The sequence below is a fragment of the Centropristis striata genome, chromosome 14 (assembly GCF_030273125.1).
Source record: "Centropristis striata isolate RG_2023a ecotype Rhode Island chromosome 14, C.striata_1.0, whole genome shotgun sequence".
Taxonomy (NCBI): Eukaryota; Metazoa; Chordata; class Actinopteri; order Perciformes; family Serranidae; genus Centropristis; species Centropristis striata.
This window is the reverse complement of record NC_081530.1, coordinates 36085858-36105408: the sequence shown is the minus strand read 5'-3', so window position 1 is coordinate 36105408 and position 19551 is coordinate 36085858. Positions and strand designations below refer to the sequence as shown.

Sequence of the window (19551 nt, the reverse complement as noted above, 5' to 3'; positions counted from 1 at the left end):
GTAAAACAAGCAAAAAACCAAATCTTTTGTGACAGGCCAAATCCTTTGTACTTAAAGTCATTGCTGATTTTCTTATCTAGGCCCATTACTTTACTCAAAGTCCAGTTGGAAAAGGGGAGAAATCCTTTTCAATAATTTGTCATCTTACAAATTAAGTTTCTGGCTAATCCTTGTTGTTGAGGAAGTTTCTGGCAGTTGCAATGAATGTGGTCTGGTGAATCCAAGCCTCAGGTCAGATAAGGTGTGCTGGGATTTATACAGTACACCAACTATGCTGTCATAGGTCTCCTGACCAATTAACTCATCTGTAGGTGTCATAAATGCCAAGCATCATGGGACATGAGACAGCTGGCTCTTCCTTATCAGAGAACCATAATGGAAGGGAGATGGAAATGCTGCTGCACATCAGTTCAAATTCACAAATGAACCCAAGATTCACATGTGGCACGATCAAAACATTGATGTCTGTGTATATTTTATGTATTTTTTGTTCTCTTCAATCTGATTCAAATAACTTGACTTAAGACCTTCAGATAATTGATACAGACGCCAGAATCTGTCCTGCTGCATCTGCTCTCCTTCACGTCTCCATCTGCAGCCAGTGGCACCCTCTAGTGGCCGTAGTGGTTCAGTATAAAGCACAAAGTGTCAGGTAGGGTGGGAGGGTCAAACACACCAGGACTTTCACCAGGAGACGTGAAAAAAAGACATGAAATGACCCCAAAAATATATTTAAAAAATATTAAAAACGCCAAAAACATATGTAAAAATACCTTTAAAAACACATGTTAAAAATACGTAAAAATATGTTAAAAAATCCCCCCCCCCTCTCCCCAAATATGTGAAATATGCCAAAAATAAATGAATAAAAAAGACATAAAATTACTAAAGGAAAGTCAATAAAGACCAAAAAAAGCCGTTAACCCCAGCAGATCATTGTTGGTGCCCCGTGCGAGGCCAAAGGGCAGCATGTGATTCAAACATTTCTTAACTTCCTGCATCAGGTTTTTACTGAACTATGTCACTTCCAGTCGTCATGTTGTCCTCCTAACTACTTCACTTCCACCATTTACATCATTTTTTTCCTCTTTAAACTGTCTTTTAGAGCCCAAACAGGAACTGTTTGGCCCTAACCTTAGACAAGTGCTGACGGAGCACAAATTCAACCAAACCAAAGCCTTTTGTTCCAGCAGTAAACCTTACCATGTCCTGAGACTCTCATAGCAGTCCATGGGAGCTGTGATAGAGACTCTCATAGGAGTCTATGGGAGCTGTGGTAGAGATACTGAGGGTTAGACGAGCTGCTCTGTCGTAATAAATGTCATACAGTTGTTTTGCCAACCAAACTTTCTTAAATCTATATGAACAGAACAGAGACGACAGAAACCAACCTCAGTTGTTTGGTCATTTTGTGTCTTTTTTTGGTCATTATGTGTCTTTATTTGTATTTTTTTTGTAATTTTGTGTATTTTGTTTCATTGTGTGTCTTCATTTGTAAATTTGTGTCTTTTTGGTGATTTTCTGTGTTTTTTGGTGATTTTTTTGTCTATTTTTGTAATTGTATGTCTTTTGGTGATTTTTTGTCTTTTTTGGTGATTTTTTTGTCTATTTTTGTAATTTTGTGTCTTTTTGCCATTTTGTGTCTTTTTTGTCATTTCGTGTCTTTCTGGTCATTCTGTGTCTTTTTTTTTTGCTCATTTTGTGTCTTTTTTGATTATTTTGTGTTTCTTTTGTCATTTTGTGTCTTTTTGATCATTTTGTATATTTTTCTGGTCATTTTGTGTCTTTTTTGGTCATTTTTGGAGCTGTGATAGAGACTCTCATAGGAGTCTATGGGAGGAGGCAGCAGGAGGGAGTTATGTGCATTGCAAGCAATTTTAAAGTCTAAAGTCAAGTTATTTGTAGCAGCTTTAAAAAAACAAAAACAACGAAGCATTTATTACAAACATAATTCCAACAGGGTCTCCTGCTTTAAAGTTTTGGGTTTGTTGTACAGAAGAAACATAAAACATGGAGCTCCTCCTACTGATCAAACTTTAATGTCTCATTAATCTTTATGACCTCACTGATTACTGTGTGTGTGTGTGTGTGTGTGTGTGAGCAAGTGGAGAAGAAAATAAATTAAAGTTCAGTAATGGAGAAGAATTACACTGTGTTATTATAGATTTCACATTTCAAACATCAATATTTAATTTTCTGGAGCGACTTCCTCTGATTCATTTTTATTGGATTTCATGTTTTCAGATTGATTTCATTAAATAAGTTAGTTCTAGAGTCTGTGAGGCAGCTCGGGGATTTAATGGTACGAACAATTATTATTTTATGTCTTTAATATCACCAGTGCAAACTCTGGTTCAAACGGTTTATACTGTGGTAGTTTTTAAAAAAATTCCTTAATTTTTTTTCTCCATCTTTTTAGTGTTTGGAGAGATTTAGGGAGACAGTTTGTGCAACAAGTTCAGGGTTGATATCGTTTATTGCTACATTTTTACCACTTTTGAGCACTTGAGAATGCATTAAAATGTATAAACTCCCTCCAGAATCCCACATTCAGACTCCAAGAGAGAAAAATCCATGCTGTGATCTGGTTTCAGAAACTTCTGACATTTAGAAGATTTGTGTATTTTGTGCGATTGTATGGCAGCTCTTGTGTTGCTGCTAATTAAATGACCAGAATTGACACAAATTGACCAAAAAAAGACACAAAAAGTAAAATTCTTGAGGACTTCTCTCCATTTTCTCTCTTTCTGTAATTGTGTCCATCTATATGACTCAATTGCCATTTTGTGCCGCAAAAAAATCACTGTTGTGTTGCTGTTTATTGTGAATCTAGTGTGTCAGCCATCCATCCTCTGAATGCTCCAGGTCTCTAGTCTGAATGCTCCAGGTCTCTAGTCTGAGTGCTCCAGGTCTCTAGTCTGAATGCTCCAGGTCTCTAGTCTGAATGCTCCAGGTCTCTAGTCTGGATGCTCCAGGTCTCTAGTCTGGTGCTCCAGGTCTCTAGTCTGAATGCTCCAGCTCTCTAGTCTGAATGCTCCAGGTCTCTAGTCTGGATGCTCCAGGTCTCTAGTTGGAGGTCTCAGCAGCTCATTTTATACTCTGAGCTCAAGTTTCACTCACTAACATCATCAACATGAAGAACTTTGGGCTCATTGAATCCACAAGAGTCTCAGCTTTACACTGGTAGACCCCATTTATGCAGCTCACAGACAGTTTAGGACCCCAGGATGCACAAAGATTCACACACAAGAGGACACAATTACACATTTTACTCCTTTTCTTCTGGAACATTATTGTTGTTGGTACCAAAGCGTTAGAGGACCCAGAATGGAGCCTTGTGGAACTCCATATCTCATTTTGCTCGCTCATGAGAAAACTTTCTGCCGCAAACTACATTTGATTTACATAGGTTGGCATGTCTGGGTATAAATAGAACACTTTTCTATTCAGATATCTTGAGGTCAGAGGTCAAGAGTCTCAGTTTTCCAGTCAGACCCGATTTATGCAGCTCACAGACGCTTTAGGGACCCCAGTTTGACCATATATTCACTAAAATATGTTAAAAAAACCAGCATAAAGTGGGCATAACTTTGGAGTGTTATTTCACCTCCTTCCTTCCTGACAAGATATAGAGGTTAAATAAAATTGGGCTCATTGAATCCACAAGAGTCTCAGCTTTCCAGTCAGACCCGATTTATGCAGCTCACAGACTGTTTAGGGATGATCCATGGTGGAATAAAATAATAATACAATAATGTTCCAATATTCGGCTATTTTTAGTTAGAACTTGGTGATTTTTCTCCGACCTCAAGATATCTGATATAAAAATGGCCCAATGTGTCTCCACAATGACAGACTGTTTCATGATGATAACATGCAGCTTAGGCAAATTACCACAGAGTTATCGTCATTGTGTCCTCTTTCTGCACACTGAGTGTCTTTAAACAGTCTGTGAACTGCATGAACTGGATAGGACTGGAAAGCTGAGACTCTTGAGGATTCAGTGATTCATCACTTCTATGTGTCATCTCTTGCTGACTTGAGCAGAGAGGGGAGGAGACTCACCACCTCAATTATAATATATTTAATAGTGATGAGCGAATGTTTGCCTAAACATTTCTGCCTGCCTCACCAGCTTTAATCATAATGTAACACAACTAAGTGATGGAAGAGTTTGATACGTCCAGGCTGTCTCCGTCCTGACCTCTTGTACTTTATTCTCTGTGTTTGTACAAGCAGGACGCCGAGTAAATCAGTAACTTAATAATACACAAAAACATCAGTGTTGTTATGAAACCCTGCATCAACACTGCAAAAAAGGAGTTTAGTCTAAAAACCAGAATAAACAGTAAATCTGAGGGGAATGATCTTGCTGGACAGATAATTTACCTTGACAAGATTTAATAAATTCAGATTATTAAATCTAGAAATAAGCATGTTGAACACTTAAAATAAGGAATTAACTCTTAAAACCAGATAAATTAAAGATGCCAGCAGTGATGAACTGGCCCGAGCAGAGTGACCTGATGATTATTTGGTTCTTACCAAGATAAAAAAAACAACTTTAGATTTAGAAGAGTTAGATAATTTATCTTGTTTTAAGAGTTAATTTTTCTTAGTTTAAGCTTTCAACATGCTTATCTCTAGATTTAATAAAAAACAGGAAAAATTGTCAGAAAAATAGAAAAAAATTACTCAGAGAAACAGGAAAAAATTACTTTGAAAAACAGAAAAAAAAGTCAGAAAAAAAGAAAAAAAATTATCAGAAAAGCAGAAAAAAGAGTCAGAAAAACAGAAAAAGAGTTAACTTCTTATTTTAAGTGTTCAACATGCTAATTTCTAGATTTAATAATCTTAATTTAAGAAATCTTGTCAAGGTAAATTTTTCCATCCATGCAGCAAGATCATTTCCCTCAGATTTACTGTTTTATCTGTTTTTTAAAATAAACACCTTATTTGCAGTGTACAGCTTCACCTCAGATCCCCTTCTGAACCTGAAATCGTGGGTGTGCTGGAAGGACGAACAAAAAAAACAAACAAACAAAATCTATTATGTAAGTAAAACCCAGAAGCTTGTAAGTGTATAAAGGCGGACTGGCTCCCGGAGCTCAGTCATTATATCCTGAATCATCATGAACCTGCAGCTCGGCGGTCTTCTCCTGGTGGCGGCACTGTTTACCAGCAGCTCGACTCTGACGCCTGACGAATGCCAACCTTTGATCACGCCTTTGTCTCTGACCAACGTCTCCACGGTAAACCCTCGTCTGACTCATTTTTGTCGTATATTTGCCACATTTAATCTCACAAACCCGCAATTGTTTTCTCCTAAATTTGGTACTTTTAATCTCATAAATCTGCTACTTTTTTTCGTAGATTTGCCAATTTTGATTCTCATAAATTTGCAACTTTTACTCAGAGATTTGCCACTTTTAATCTCATAAACCTGCAACTTTCTTCTTGCATATTTTCTTCTTTAATCTCACAAATTTGCGACTTCTTTCTCCTAGATTTGCCACTTTTAAATCTCATAAATCTGCTACAGGAGTACTGTTCCATTTTTGGAAATTATTAATTACTTGCCAGTAGTGAAGTGGATGCAAAGTTATGAGCTTCCTTTCTGAGTTCTGGTGGTAGAACAGACGTTAGGGTCATGAAACTACGAGGTTTTACTCCACAAAGACAGCTGGCTCCTATTTTCAGTCTTTTTCAATAACCAAAACAGTGCCAAGTGAAGTTGTTTCTTCATAGTTTTGTGTTGAATGTTTGATGTTTAGTGAACTCGTAGTGTGTGACTCTGCCAGCTTTCTCTGAACTTTCTATTCTACGATCCGAACCAGTCATAAAAAAAAACTGATAACTTTGCTTCCACTACTGGCAAGTATTCCATAGAACTTTATGTCCAAAATCCAGAACTGTCCCTTTAAGGCAGCTTTCCACAGATTTTGCCTCTCATGGTTAAGCATTACCACTGTACTGCAGCCTTTAATCATGAGGCGTGGACAAGTAATGAGCAAAGAATTATTCTTGATATTGGGAATTTAGGACGCCTATTTTATGAATAAATTAAAAGGAAAAGGGCGTTATCATGAATGCAATCCCTCCCATAAGGTTATCAAATATGTAAGGAGGAACCTGAGTAACACTTATGTCGGTATCACGGTTCAAAATTTGGTTAGATGGCTATCAGGATTACTAATAATTATCATTAATAATTATTAGTTATAACAAATGATATGACTTGATTTACTCTAAGTCACCTTGAAAAGGGGCACCACATCTGTAAAACAGAGAAAAATATAGCCAATTCAGCTAAATCAGTCTCATAAAGTTACTAAACTATCAATTTGGAACACTGATTAATAATTAACTCAATAACTATAATCAAATAACCATATTTAGATTTAACAATGGTTGAAGGAATTTGGAAACCTTTTCATAGAAGAGGTTGACATGTCGTTGACAGTTTACAACATTATATAGAAAGCATCCATCCATCCATTTTCCACTGCTTATCCGGGTCGCGGGGGCAGCAGGCTAAGCAGGGCGTTCCAGGCGTCCCTCTCCCCAGCCACAACGTCCAGCTCCTCCTGGGGGACCCCGAGGCGTTCCCAGGCCAGGCGAGAGATATAATCCCTCCACCATGTTCTGGGTCTTCCCCGGGGCCTCCTACCAGTTGGACCTGGAACTCCTCTAACGGGAGGCGCCCGGGAGGATCCTTACCAGATGCCCAAACCACCTCAGCTGGCTCCTTTAGAGGAGAAGGAGCAGCATCTCTACTCCGAGCTCCCTCCGGATGTCTGAGCTCCTCCCCCTATCTCTAAGGCTGAGCCCAGCCACCCTACGGAGGAAGCTCATTTCAGCCGCTTGTATCCGTGATCTTGTTCTTTCAGTCACTACCCAAAGCTCATGACCATAGGTGAGTGTTGGAACGTACATGGAGCAGTAAATCAAGAGCTTTGCCTTCCGGCTCAGCTCCTTATACGGTCCGGTACAACGCCTGCATCACTGCCAATGCCGCACCAAACCGCCTGTCCATCTCACGCTCCGTTCTACCCTCACTGCTGAACAAGACCCCGGGATACTTTAACTCCTTCTCTTGAGGCAGTACCTCTCCCCACCCAGAGGGGGCAGTCCACCGTTTCCCAGCAGAGAACCATGGCCTCAGACTTGGAGGTGCTGACTCTCATCCCAACCGCTTCGCACTCGGCTGCAAACCACTCCAACGAGTGCTGGAGGTCCCGGTCTGATGATGCCAAAAGAACCACATCATCTGCAAAAAGCAGAGATGCAATTCTAAGGTCACCAAACCGGATCCCTTCCTCCCCCCGGCTGCTCCTTGAGATCCTGTCCATGAAAACCACCAACAGAATCGGAGACAAGGGGCAACCCTGGCGGAGGCCAACACCCACTGGGAGCGTGTTTGACGTTGTGCCGAGTATGTGGACACAGCTCTCACTTCGGTTATATAGGAACCGTATAGCTGGTAGCAACGAGCCCGGTACCAAATACTCCCGCAGTACCACCCACAAGACTCCCCGAGGGACACATAAGCCTTCTCCAAGTCCACAAAACACATGTAGACTGGATGAGCAAACTCCCATGACCCCTCCAGAAGTCTCGGAGGGTAAAGAGCTGGTCCGTTGTTCCACGACCAGGACAGAAGCCGCATTGTTCCTCCTGAATCTGAGGTTCGACAATCGGCCGGAGCCTCCTTTCCAGCACCATGGAGTAGACTTTCCCGGGGAGGCTGAGCAGTGTGATTCCACGGTAATTGGAACACCCTCCGGTCCCTTTTTAAAAATGGGAACCACCACCCCAGTCTGCCACTCCACTGGCACTGTCCCAGACCTCCACGCGACACTGAAGAGGTGTGTCAACCATGACGGCCCAACAGTGTCCAGAGCCTTCAGCATCTTAGGGAGAATCTCATCCAACACTGGCGCCTTGCCACCGGGCAGCTTTTTAACTACCTCTGTGACTTCTGCCAGGGATATTGATGAGTCTTCCCCTGAGTCTTCAGACTCTGCCTCCTCTACAGAGGACGTGTTGGCTGCATTAAGAAGTTCCTTAGTTCCTTCTGACGACATCCACAGGTCGGGTCAGCAGGTCTCCTCCCCCGCTGAACACAGCTTGGGCCAAGCCGTGCTTTCCCTTCCTGAGTTGCCTGACGGTTTTCCAGAACCTCTTTGAGGCCGACCGAAAGTCCTCCTCCATGGCTTCCCCGAATTCCTCCCATACCCGAGTTTTTGCTTCAGCGACTGCTGCAGCTGCAGCCCTTCTGGCCGAACGGTACCTGTCTGCTGCTTCCAGAGACCCCTCAGCCAGCGAAGACCGAAAGGCCTCCTTCTTCAGCCTGACGGCCTCCCTCACCGCTGGTGACCTCCAGCAGGTTCTTGGGTTGCCACCATAACAGGCACCGACGGCCTTCAGACCACAGCTCCTACCAGCCGTGTCAACAATTGAGGCTTTGAACATGTTGAACATGTTGAACATGGCCCATTCAGACTCCATGTCCCCAGCCCCACCCGGGATGCTGGAGAAATTCTTCCGGAGGTGTGAGTTGAAGACCATGCAGACAGGGGCCTCCGCTAGATGTTCCCAGTTCACCCTCACTACACATTTGGGTTGCCAGGTCTGTCCAGCAGCCTCCCCCACCACCTGATCCACCTCACCACCAGGAGGTGATCAGTTGACAGCTCTGCTCCTCTCTTCACCCGAGTGTCCAGAACATGATCAGATCTGATGATACGATAAAGAAATCGATCATTGATCTTTGTCCTAGAGTGCTCTGGTACCAGGTACACTTATGAACAACTCTATGTTCTAACATGGTGTTTGTTATGGACAATCCGTGACTAGCACAGAAGTCCAATAACAGAACACCACTCGGGTTCAGGCCGTTCCTCTCAATCCTCCAGGTATCATCATCGTTACCCACGTGAGCGTTGAAGTCTCCCAGAAGAACTATAGAGTCCCCAGGTGGTTCCCCTTCCAGTTGGTGCATAAGCACAGACAACAGTCAGAGACCTTCTCCTTCTCTGGTTCCTCGGGGAGAACTCCAACACAGCGGCGCTCAGCCGGGGGCTTGTGAGTATCCCCACACCCACCCACAGCCTCTCTCCCTGGGCAACAACAGGAGAGCCCAGGCTATGTGTGGAGGTGACCAACTATTTCTAGCTGATAACGCTCCACCTCCCGCACAAGCTCGGGCTCCTTCCCCGCCAGCGTCTGTGTGAAGTAAGGTGAACATACAACTTTAAATAACTTAGCTACACCAATATCACAACAATGATACTTCAAACACACAAAAACCAAATCATTGATAACAGGTCAAATCCTTTGTATTTAAAGTCATTGCTGATTTTCTTATCTAGGCCCAGTTACATTACTTACAGTCCAGTTGTAAAAGGGGGTTAGGGTTAAGCTTTCCACAGATTTTGTCTCTCATGGTTTGGCATTAGCACTGGAGTCAGAGCTAACACATAACACACTTCCCAAGATGTGACTCTGTTTCCAACCCAGGAACCCTCTCTGTTTGTGCTGCTACTTGAAAAACAGGTTAAAATAACTTTTATATCTTGCATTGGTCTTTAATTTCTTTCATCCGGACGGTTGAAACGATTCTGAAAATACTGTCAGAACAACAGTCTGTCTGTTAAACCTGCTTCTGTCTACAGTAACTCACTCTGAAGTCATACGTTAAAAGTAATAATTTCAGTTTCAATCGTGGTGGAGGCTTTGCCTCATTTTGACAAATGTTCTTATTTATATTGAAAGATACATTATTTCAAACATGTTCAAACATGTTTTGTTTCTGTTGTCTGTGCTGCTCAAAATATATCAAACCAGGGGTGTCCCGTTGGCTCACACCGGTAGAGCGCTTGCCATGTATGCCATGTGCTGCGGCGGAGCCGGGTTCGAATCCGGCATGAGCTCCCTTTGCCGCATGTCTTCCCCTCTATCACCCCCTTTCACTCTGTCACTATAAATAAAGCAACAAAAATGCCAAAAAAATATATATCAAACCTGTATCCTGTTCCAACCCGACACACACCAGATTAAATACATCTTATTTTAAAACTTATTTCATTCTATCGTATTTCATAAACTATATTATTACAATTCTGGACTTAATGTAATTGTGTTTTTCTGCAAACTCTTTTTGTTTTCAGTGCGTCGGCTGTCACTAACTGACTCCGTGAGTGTGTGTGTGTGTGTGTGTTCAGATGTATGGCAGGTGGAACTACCTCGTCGCTTACATTGAAATGGAAGGATTTGACTACTTCGAGAGAACCCAAAGCATGTGGATAAACATCAACCAGTCACCCAACCCCAACGAACTCATCTTTACTCAGTGTGACCGGATGTGAGTCCAGGACTAATGACTCATCAGTTCTGTGAATTAAAGCTTTGAGACATTTTCCTGTTGGTTGCTAGGACACAGAATCCTTCTGGTGATGCAGAGGAACGGTTGTGTTCAGATTGTTTTCCACTCACGAGACTTTTTCAGTGATTACAAATGTGTGCCTGAATCATCAGAAGTCCTAGCGGCTCCTTCAGAACCTGAACAGAACTCTTCTTCTGTGTTTTTTTTTCCAGAGGTGGAACCTGCATAACTGGAACTGTGAATGGAACCTTCGATGCCGACACATTCTCGATATTATGTGAGTTACGTGATCTCACACGATCCTGGATCATCCATGTGTTGGTCGATGGATGTATGGTTGGACTGACATATCTCAGAAACTGTTTGATGGATTGGAAATAAATTTGGTTCAGATATTCATTGATTCCAGAGGACGACTCCATTTGAATTTGGTGATTGTCTGACTTTTCCTTTAGTGCCTGCATGAGTTTCATATTTGTGGGTTTAAGTGGATTATCCCAACAGATATTGGTTGGATTTTGATGAAATTGTAATAACTTTGGTGATCGTCTGACGCCATCATCAGGTCACCATTAGAATGTGTCCAGTACTTTAGTTTATGACCAAAAACCTGCAGAACTAAAGACATTCCCATCAGCCTCAGACACCCACAGTTAGATTTAATAATCAGCAGACAGGAACGTGGAGACCAGGGTTCATATCCTGGAAGTTTTGTCCGGGAGCACTGTTCCATGTTTGGAAATGATGTTTGGAATGAGTGTTTTTTTAAGGTCTGAGCTTGTTTCGTGTTTTTACTCCTGACATGAATGGAGTGGTACTGGTGCAGAACCTGATCCCAAACGTTTGTGTTTTACAGCATGTTTAAAGCAGGTCGCCACAGAAACCTTCATATCTAATATGTGTATAATACAATGAAGATTCTAGCAAACACAAAATCAGTTTCCAGAAATGTTACAATGCACACGTTCTTAGGACTTCAGTCTAAATATCCATTTTCTCTTTCCAAAGTCGGCAGCGTCTCCTCACAGTTCCAGCTGCTGCCGGCCTGTGATGGCTGCATGGTCAAGATTTTCAACACCACGTCCAGGGACGTCCAGTTTCTTCGACGGTTGAACATCATCAAGTTACTTAAAGGGATCGACTTCGACCCCAAAATAAAAGAGATTTCCTTCCGTCATCTTTACATGATGGGTAGGAATGAACGGAACTGAGAGCTAAATCACACATTTTATATGTGAAACATTCATTAATTGTTGTTGTTTTGTTTGAAGCCAGAGGTTCGAGCCTGCAGGACTCGGACCTGGAGCGCTTCAAGCAGCAGGCGAGCTGCCTCGGCTTCTCTGGAGAACCAGGATACCACTACGACCCCAAGAACGGTGCTTCACCTGTTACACCTGCCTGACTAAACCATGACATCAAGATGTGTGACGTCAGGCAGAAAGAACTGATTTCTCTCTCTCTCTTTCTCTCTGCAGAGTTCTGTGCTGAAGGCGAGGGCATCAAGATAATAACCTGAAGTCAACAACAACAACCTTCCTGAATATTTCAAACCAAAACTGAGAAAGTAAAGAGACAAAAAAAGTGACTCAAAAACATCCAAAGTGTGATTTATTTCTCTGGAATTATTTATTCAATGTTGTAACACCAAGGCTTTCAAACTGCCACCATCTCACCATTCCTCTCTTTTATGAATACATTTTAAAAAAAAGGGCGTTATCATAAATACTATCCCTGCTATAAGGATATGTAGCAAGCTCTTCACACAATGAGTCATAATTCCCATGCTGTGAAGGGATGGCCTGGGCCATGTGTTGTTGTACAAGCTTCCACAAAACTGTGCATTTGTTCGAAGCCAGTTTAAAATATACTCTATGTGAATCCGTTAGTAGAGTTAGTTTGCATGTACGTCTGTGTAAATCAAGGTTAACATACAACTTTAAAAGATGTAGATACACCAATATCACAACAATGAAAATGTAAAACAAACAAAAAACCAAATCTTTTATGACAGGCCAAATCCTTTGTACTTGTACTGGCCCATTACTTTACTCACAGTCCAGTTGGAAAAGGGGAGAAATCCTTTTCAATAATTTGTCATCTTGCAAATTAAGTTTCTGGCTAATCCTTGTTGTTGAGGAAGTTTCTGGCAGTTGCAATGAATGTGGTCTGGTGAATCCAAGCCTCAGGTCTCCTTCTGAGGGAGATGGACGTGTTGCTGCTTGGCCAGCAGTGGAGAGAGAGAGCTAGAAGATAAGGCATGCTGGGATTTATACAGTACACCAACTATGGTGTCATAGGTCTCCTAACCAATTTACTCATCTCTAGGTGTCATAAACGCCAAGCATCATGGGACAAGAGACATCTGGCTGTTCCTTATCAGAGAACCATAATGGAAGGGAGATGGAAATGCTGCTGCACATCAGTTCAAATTCACAAAATTAACTTGTGGCATGATCAAAACATTGATGTCTGTGTATATTTTACAGCTCGTTCTCTTCAATGTGATTCAAATAACTTGACATCGCACCTTCAAATTATTGATACACACGCCAGAATCCGTCCTGCTGCATCTGATCTCCTTCACGTCTCAGTCTGCAGCCAGTGGCGCCCTCTAGTGGCCGTAGTGGTTCAGTATAAAGCACAAAGTGTCAGGTAGGGTGGGAGGGTCAAACACACCACGACATTCACCAGGAGACGTGAAAAAAAGACATGAAATGACCCAAAAAATATGTTTAAAATTTTTTTATAAATGCCAAAAACATATGTAAAAATACCTTAAAAAACATGTGTTAAAAATACGTAAAAAATATATTAAACCCCCCCCCCCCCCCCCCCCCAATTTATGTGAAATATGCCAAAAAATAAATAAATAAAAAAGACATAACATTACTAAAGGAAAGTCAATAAAGACCAATAAAAGCCGTTAACCCCAGCAGATCATTGTTGGTGCCCCGTGTAAGGCCAAAGGGCAGCATGTGATTCAAACATCTCTTAACTTCCTGCATCAGGTTTTTACTGAACTATGTCACTTCCAGTAGTCACGTCATCCTCCTAACTACTTCACTTCCACCATTTACATCATTTATTTCCTCTTCAAACTGTCTTTTAGAGCCCAACCAGGAACTGTTTGGCCCTAACCTTAGACAAGTGCTAACGGAGCACAAATTCAACCAAACCAAAGCTTTTTGTTCCAGCAGTGAACCTTACCATGTCCTGAGACTCTCATAGGAGTCCATGGGAGCTGTGATAGAGACTCTCATAGGAGTCTATGGGAGCTGTGGTAGAGATATTGTGGGTTAGACGAGCCGCTCTGTTGTAATAAATGCAATGCGGTTGTTTTGCCGTCCAAACTTTCTAAAATCGATGTGAACAGAACAGAGACGACAAAACCAGCCTCAGTTGTTTGGTAATTTTGTGACTTTCTTTTTGGTCATTATGTGTCTTTTTTTGTAATTTTGTGTATTTTGTTTCATTGTGTGACTTCATTTGTAATTTTGTGTCTTTTTTGGTCATTCTGTATCTTTTTGGTGATTTTTTTTTGTCTTTTTTGGTGATATTTTTGTCTATTTTTGTAATTTTGTGTCTTTTTCAAGGTCATTTTGTGTCTTTTTGCCATTTTGTGTCTTTTTTGTCATTTCATGTCTTTCTGGTCATTCTGTCTTTTTTGCTCAATTTGTGTCTTTTTTTGCTTATTTTGTGTTTCTTTTGTCATTTTGTGTCTTTCTGGTCATTTTGTGTCTTTTTTGGTCATTTTGTCTTTTTTGGTCATTTTTAGAGCTGTGACAGAGACTCTCATAGGAGCCTATGGGAGGAGGCAGCAGGAGGGAATTATGTGCATTGCAAGCAATTTTAAAGTCTAAAGTCAAGTTATTTGTAGCAGCTTTAAAAAACAAAAACAACGAAGCATTTATTACAAACATAATTCCAACAGGGTCTCCTGCTTTAAAGTTTTGGGTTTGTTGTACAGAAGAAACATAAAACATGGAGCTCCTCCTACTGATCAAACTTTAATGTCTCATTAATCTTTATGACCTCACTGATTACTGTGTGTGTGTGTGTGTGCAAGTGGAGAATAAAATAAATTAAAGTTCAGTGATGAGAAGAATTACATTGTGTTATTATAGATTTCACATTTCAAACATCAATATTTCATTTTCTGGAGCGACTTCCTCTGATTCATTTTTATTAGATTTCATGTTTTCAGATTGATTTCATTAAATAAGTTAGTTCTAGAGTCTGTGAGGCAGCTCGGGGATTTAATGGTACGAACAATTATTATTTTATGTCTTTAATATCACCAGTGCAAACTCTGGTTCAAACGGTTTATACTGTGGTAGTTTTTAAAAAATGTCCTTATTTTTTTCTCCATCTTTTTAGTGTTTGGAGAGATTTAGGGAGACAGTTTGTGCAACAAGTTCAGGGTTGATATCCTTTATTGCTACTTTTTTACCACTTTTGAGCACCTGAGAATGCCTTAAACTGTAAACTCCCTCCAGAATCCCACATTCAGACTCCAAGAGAGAAAAATCCATGCTGTGATCTGGTTTAATTTAGTAGATTTGTGTATTTTGTGTGATTGTATGGCAGCTCTTGTGTTTTGTTGCTGCTTATTGTGAGTCTAGTGTGTCAGCCCTCCATCCTCTGAATGCTCCAGGTCTCTAGTTGGTGGTGGTAAATTTTCATGAGGATATGATTATCATAGAGGATAATTTTATACACTAAGCTCCAGTTTCACTCACTAACATCATCACACATGAAGAACTTTGGGCTCATTGGATCCACAAGAGTCTCAGCTTTACACTCAGACCCCATTTATGCAGCTCACAGACTGTTTAGGGACCCCAGGATGCACAAAGATTCACACACAAGAGGACACAATTACACATTTTACTCCTTTTCTCCTGGAACATTATTGTGGTTGGTACCAAAGAGTTAGAGGACCCAGAATGGAGCCTTGTGGAACTCCATATGTGATTTTTGCTCACTTTCTTCATGAGAAAACCTGTATAGTACAGTTTACTGCAGGAGAAACACTGCATGGGTTCTGCCTCAAACAGCTTCTGATAAAGTGTATAAAGTGGGCATGGCACGTCTAAAAACAGCTAAAAAAATTTAATAAAGTATCAGATCACAGAGTTTAGTCTTGTTGTCTCTACAGATTTATGCAGCTCACAGACTGTTTAGAGACCCCAGTGTGACCAAATATTCACCAAAATACGTTTAAAAAAAACATAAACATAAAGTGGCCATGTCTTCGTGAAAATTCAGTCCAACTTTGAAGTGTTATTTCACCTCCTTCCTTTCTGACAAGATATAGAGGTTGAATAAAATTGGGCTCATTGAATCCACAAGAGTCTCAGCTTTCCAGTCAGACCCGATTTATGCAGCTCAGAGACCTGGAGCTTTATGGACCCCAGGATGCACAAAGACTGATCTACAAGAGGCAAATTTGTGCAAAAATATAATATTTGCATGAAAAAAACTGAAGGTTTCTGCCTTAAACTGCATGTAATCAGCATAAAGTGGGCATGTCTGTAAAGAGGAGACTTATGGGGACACATAGAACCCAATTTATTTGGATATCTGGAGGTCAACGGTCAAGGGGCAACTTTTAAAATGGACATTTGGTTTCATTGAATCCACAAGAGTCTCAGCTTTCCAGTCAGAACCGATTTATGCAGCTCACAGACTTTTTAGGGACCCCAGGATGCACAAAGATTAACACACAAAACAGATTAGACATTCATAATTAATGTTAAATATGCTGATAAATATTAAATTATGACTCATACTTACTCGGGTTAATTATTTAATCATAATCAATACCAATTTTCTTCTTTAGTTATTGACATTTTGCACGTTTTAATGTTCACTTCCTGCGGTGCCTTTATTTAATTAAAAGTACATTCATTATGGGATTACATGAGTTTTAACCTGAGAGTGAATCAGTTATTGATCAGGAACATAAATCTGCTGCAGAGTCGATCAGAGAACCTAAAAACAGCCACCAGCTGATTAATGAAACCTTTAATTTCCTCAGTCGATACTTCCTTAATACGCCCGTATCGATCAGTGTGTGTGTGTGTGTGTGTGTGTGTGTGTGTGTCTCATACATCATTAGTGAGTATCCTTCGGTCTAATTAATCAAACTCCAGTTTAAATGAGAGAAGCTTCATCACTCTGTTCTTCATCTTCAGCTCCATTATTCTCAGACTGTTTCAGCTCATTATTTCTTTCTTTTTATTATTAACCTCAACAAGCTCTTTCTACATTCTCCTCACTGTGTCTTTTTATTTTACTGCGATATATAAAATCTCTATAATCTCAAAGTCCTGCAGCACAATCATAACAACTCAAACAGTCTTTGTGCAGAATAACACGGTTTGAATGACAGAAATAAGAAAAAAGTTGAATTTCTCTGATAAATTATGAGTTATAAGTGTCATGAATGTTGTTACAAATGTGAAATGACCAAAACAGACACTAAATTACTGAAAAACACACAAAATGATGAAAAATATGTAAAATGACACAAAAAACGACCAAAGAATATGTAAAATGACAAAAAAGACACAAAAAGACCAGAAAAAGAAAAATGACAAAAAAAAAAATCACCAAAAAAGATGTAAAATGAGACAAAAAATGACACAAAGTGACCAAAAAAGATGTTAAATGACACAAAAAAGAGACAAAATTTCCGCCAATGACAAAATAAAAGGACACAAAAATAAAAAAAAAGGAAAAAAGTGATTGGATTTCTGTGATAAATTATTGTATTAAAATAGACTTTATCTATAAACACTTTTCCAAGGGCCTACAAGTGTCACAAATGTTGAAACAAAAGACATAAAAAAATGACACCAAAAAATACACAATATCAACAAAAAAGGATAAGAAAATTGACAAATGACAAACAAAACACACGAAAAGTTATAAAATCAACAAAAAAATACACAAAATTAACAGAAAAAGAAATAATTTAAACCAAAAAAGACACAAAATGACCAACAGAAAAATATATAAAATTAACTAAAACAATGTAAAATGACCAAAATCAGCTTTCTCCTCGGCTCTCCTCTCTGCTTTCTGCATTCTGACACAAATATCAACATTTAACACAAGTTTTGGTCATTTTTTATAAATGATGATGTGTTCAAGGACCATCGGAAAGTTCAAACTCTGATGATAATGTCTGTTTTTACAGTTTCACTCTATGATAAAAGCTGGATTTTTGTCGATTGTTTAAATAAACCAATTTTTTTCTCTATGTAAAGACTTTAATCAGTGAACTATCTCTGAAACCTCCATTCTCTTTTCTCTTCAACTCTTTTTTTCTTCAACTGAGTTTTTCTGTCGAGTCGACTGCAACTAAAAAACATTTTGCAATAAAGCAGATTAAAGCATAAAAAGGGAATTAAAGGCTAAATTAAGCTCATAAAGTAAGAGCAGCAGCCATAAAACTAGAACTACATTAAGACGAATCCACAGAGGCTCATTTTATTAAAGAGAAACTCAGAGTCATCACATCACAAAGACTCGTTACAGAGACCTGAGGCCCGAGGAGGAGTTTCATCCTGCAGCTGAGAGGAGTTCTGGAGTCTCACAGTGACATTAAAAACTTTCTGTTTCTCAGACTTTATGCATCAAATGAGCACAAACTGGATACTTGTTTCAGCTCGCACCAAATTCAGAACTCTAATGCTCGCCTACAAACTCTCTGTTTGTTGTTCCAACCAGAGACCAACCAGACACCAACCAGAGACCAACCAGACACCAACCAGACACCAACCAGACTTCAACCAGACACCAACAAGACACCAACCAGACACCAACCAGACACCAACCAGACACCAACCAGACTCAACAAGACTCCAACCAGACACCAACAAGAAACCATCAAGAAACCAACTAGACACCAACAAGACACCAACCAGACACCAACCAGACTCCAACCAGACACCAACCAGACTCCAACCAGACACCAACAAGACACCAACCAGACTCCAACCAGACACCAACCAGACACCAACCAGACTCCAACCAGACACCAACAAGACACCAACCAGACTCCAACCAGACACCAACAAGACACCAACCAGACTCCAACCAGACACCAACCAGACTCCAACCAGACTCCAACCAGACACCAACCAGACACCAACAAGACACCAACCAGACACCAACAAGACACCAACAAGACACCAACAAGACACCAACCAGACTCCAACCAGACACCAACCAGACTCCAACCAGACTCCAACCAGACACCAACCAGACACCAACCAGACTTCAACCAGACACCAACCAGACACCAACAAGACTCCAACCAGAGACCAACCAGACACCAACCAGACTCCAACCAGACAACAACCAGACACCAACCAGACACCAACCAGACACCAACAAGAAACCATCAAGAAACCAACTAGACACCAACAAGACACCAACCAGACACCTACCAGACTCCAACCAAACACCAACCAGACTCCAACCAGACACCAACCAGACACCAACCAGACTCCAACCAGACACCAACAAGACACCAACCAGACTCCAACCAGACACCAACAAGACACCAACAAGACACCAACAAGACACCAACCAGACTCCAACCAGACACCAACCAGACTCCAACCAGACTCCAACCAGACACCAACCAGACACCAACCAGACTCCAACCAGACACCAACAAGACACCAACCAGACTCCAACCAGACACCAACAAGACACCAACAAGACACCAACAAGACACCAACCAGACTCCAACCAGACACCAACCAGACACCAACAAGACACCAACCAGACTCCAACCAGACACCAACAAGACACCAACAAGACACCAACAAGACACCAACCAGACTCCAACCAGACACCAACCAGACACCAACAAGACACCAACCAGACTCCAGACACCTAAAATCACACTTTAAAAGTGTCTGCTAAATGACTAAATGTAAATGTAAACACACTAAAGTGTTGAAGCTGCTTCTGGAGTTTTATTTTAACTCTTGTGTTGTTTCTCTGAGCTGCAGATCTGAAGTGTTTGCAGAAAAACTCAGTTTCAGTTTCTGTTGGACAGTTCAGATCCTCTCTCTCTCTCTCTCTCTCTCTCTCTCTCTCTCTCTCTCCGCCTCTGGCCTCCTCTGTCTGTCCAGCTGCAGTCA

General features: G+C 40.8%; 2 protein-coding genes across 2 annotated transcripts; both read left to right on the top strand.

The window, feature by feature from the left end:
- Positions 1–5058: 5058 nt before the first annotated feature.
- Positions 5059–12007, top strand: LOC131984612 (uncharacterized). The gene is made up of 6 exons (XM_059349501.1): positions 5059–5252; positions 10227–10366; positions 10600–10664; positions 11396–11578; positions 11659–11763; positions 11863–12007. Exons 1-6 carry the CDS (start codon positions 5133–5135, stop codon positions 11901–11903), a joined length of 654 nt encoding a protein of 217 aa, XP_059205484.1. The 5' UTR covers positions 5059–5132; the 3' UTR covers positions 11904–12007.
- A 6078-nt stretch (positions 12008–18085) lies between these two features.
- LOC131984445 (uncharacterized) lies at positions 18086–19330 on the top strand. The gene has a single exon (XM_059349260.1). The coding sequence runs from the start codon at positions 18086–18088 to the stop codon at positions 19328–19330; it is 1245 nt and encodes a 414-aa protein (XP_059205243.1).
- The last annotated feature ends 221 nt before the right edge of the window (positions 19331–19551 follow it).

Excerpts from the sequence above, each read along its gene's own strand:
- LOC131984612 (XM_059349501.1), top strand. The coding sequence starts at position 5,133 with ATGAACCTGCAGCTCGGCGGTCTTCTCCTGGTGGCGGCACTGTTTACC. Across the intron at positions 5,253-10,226 it reads CTCTGACCAACGTCTCCACG|ATGTATGGCAGGTGGAACTA; the intron begins GTAAACCCTCGT and ends GTGTGTGTTCAG. Across the intron at positions 10,665-11,395 it reads CGACACATTCTCGATATTAT|TCGGCAGCGTCTCCTCACAG; the intron begins GTGAGTTACGTG and ends CTCTTTCCAAAG.
- LOC131984445 (XM_059349260.1), top strand. The coding sequence starts at position 18,086 with ATGCTCGCCTACAAACTCTCTGTTTGTTGTTCCAACCAGAGACCAACC.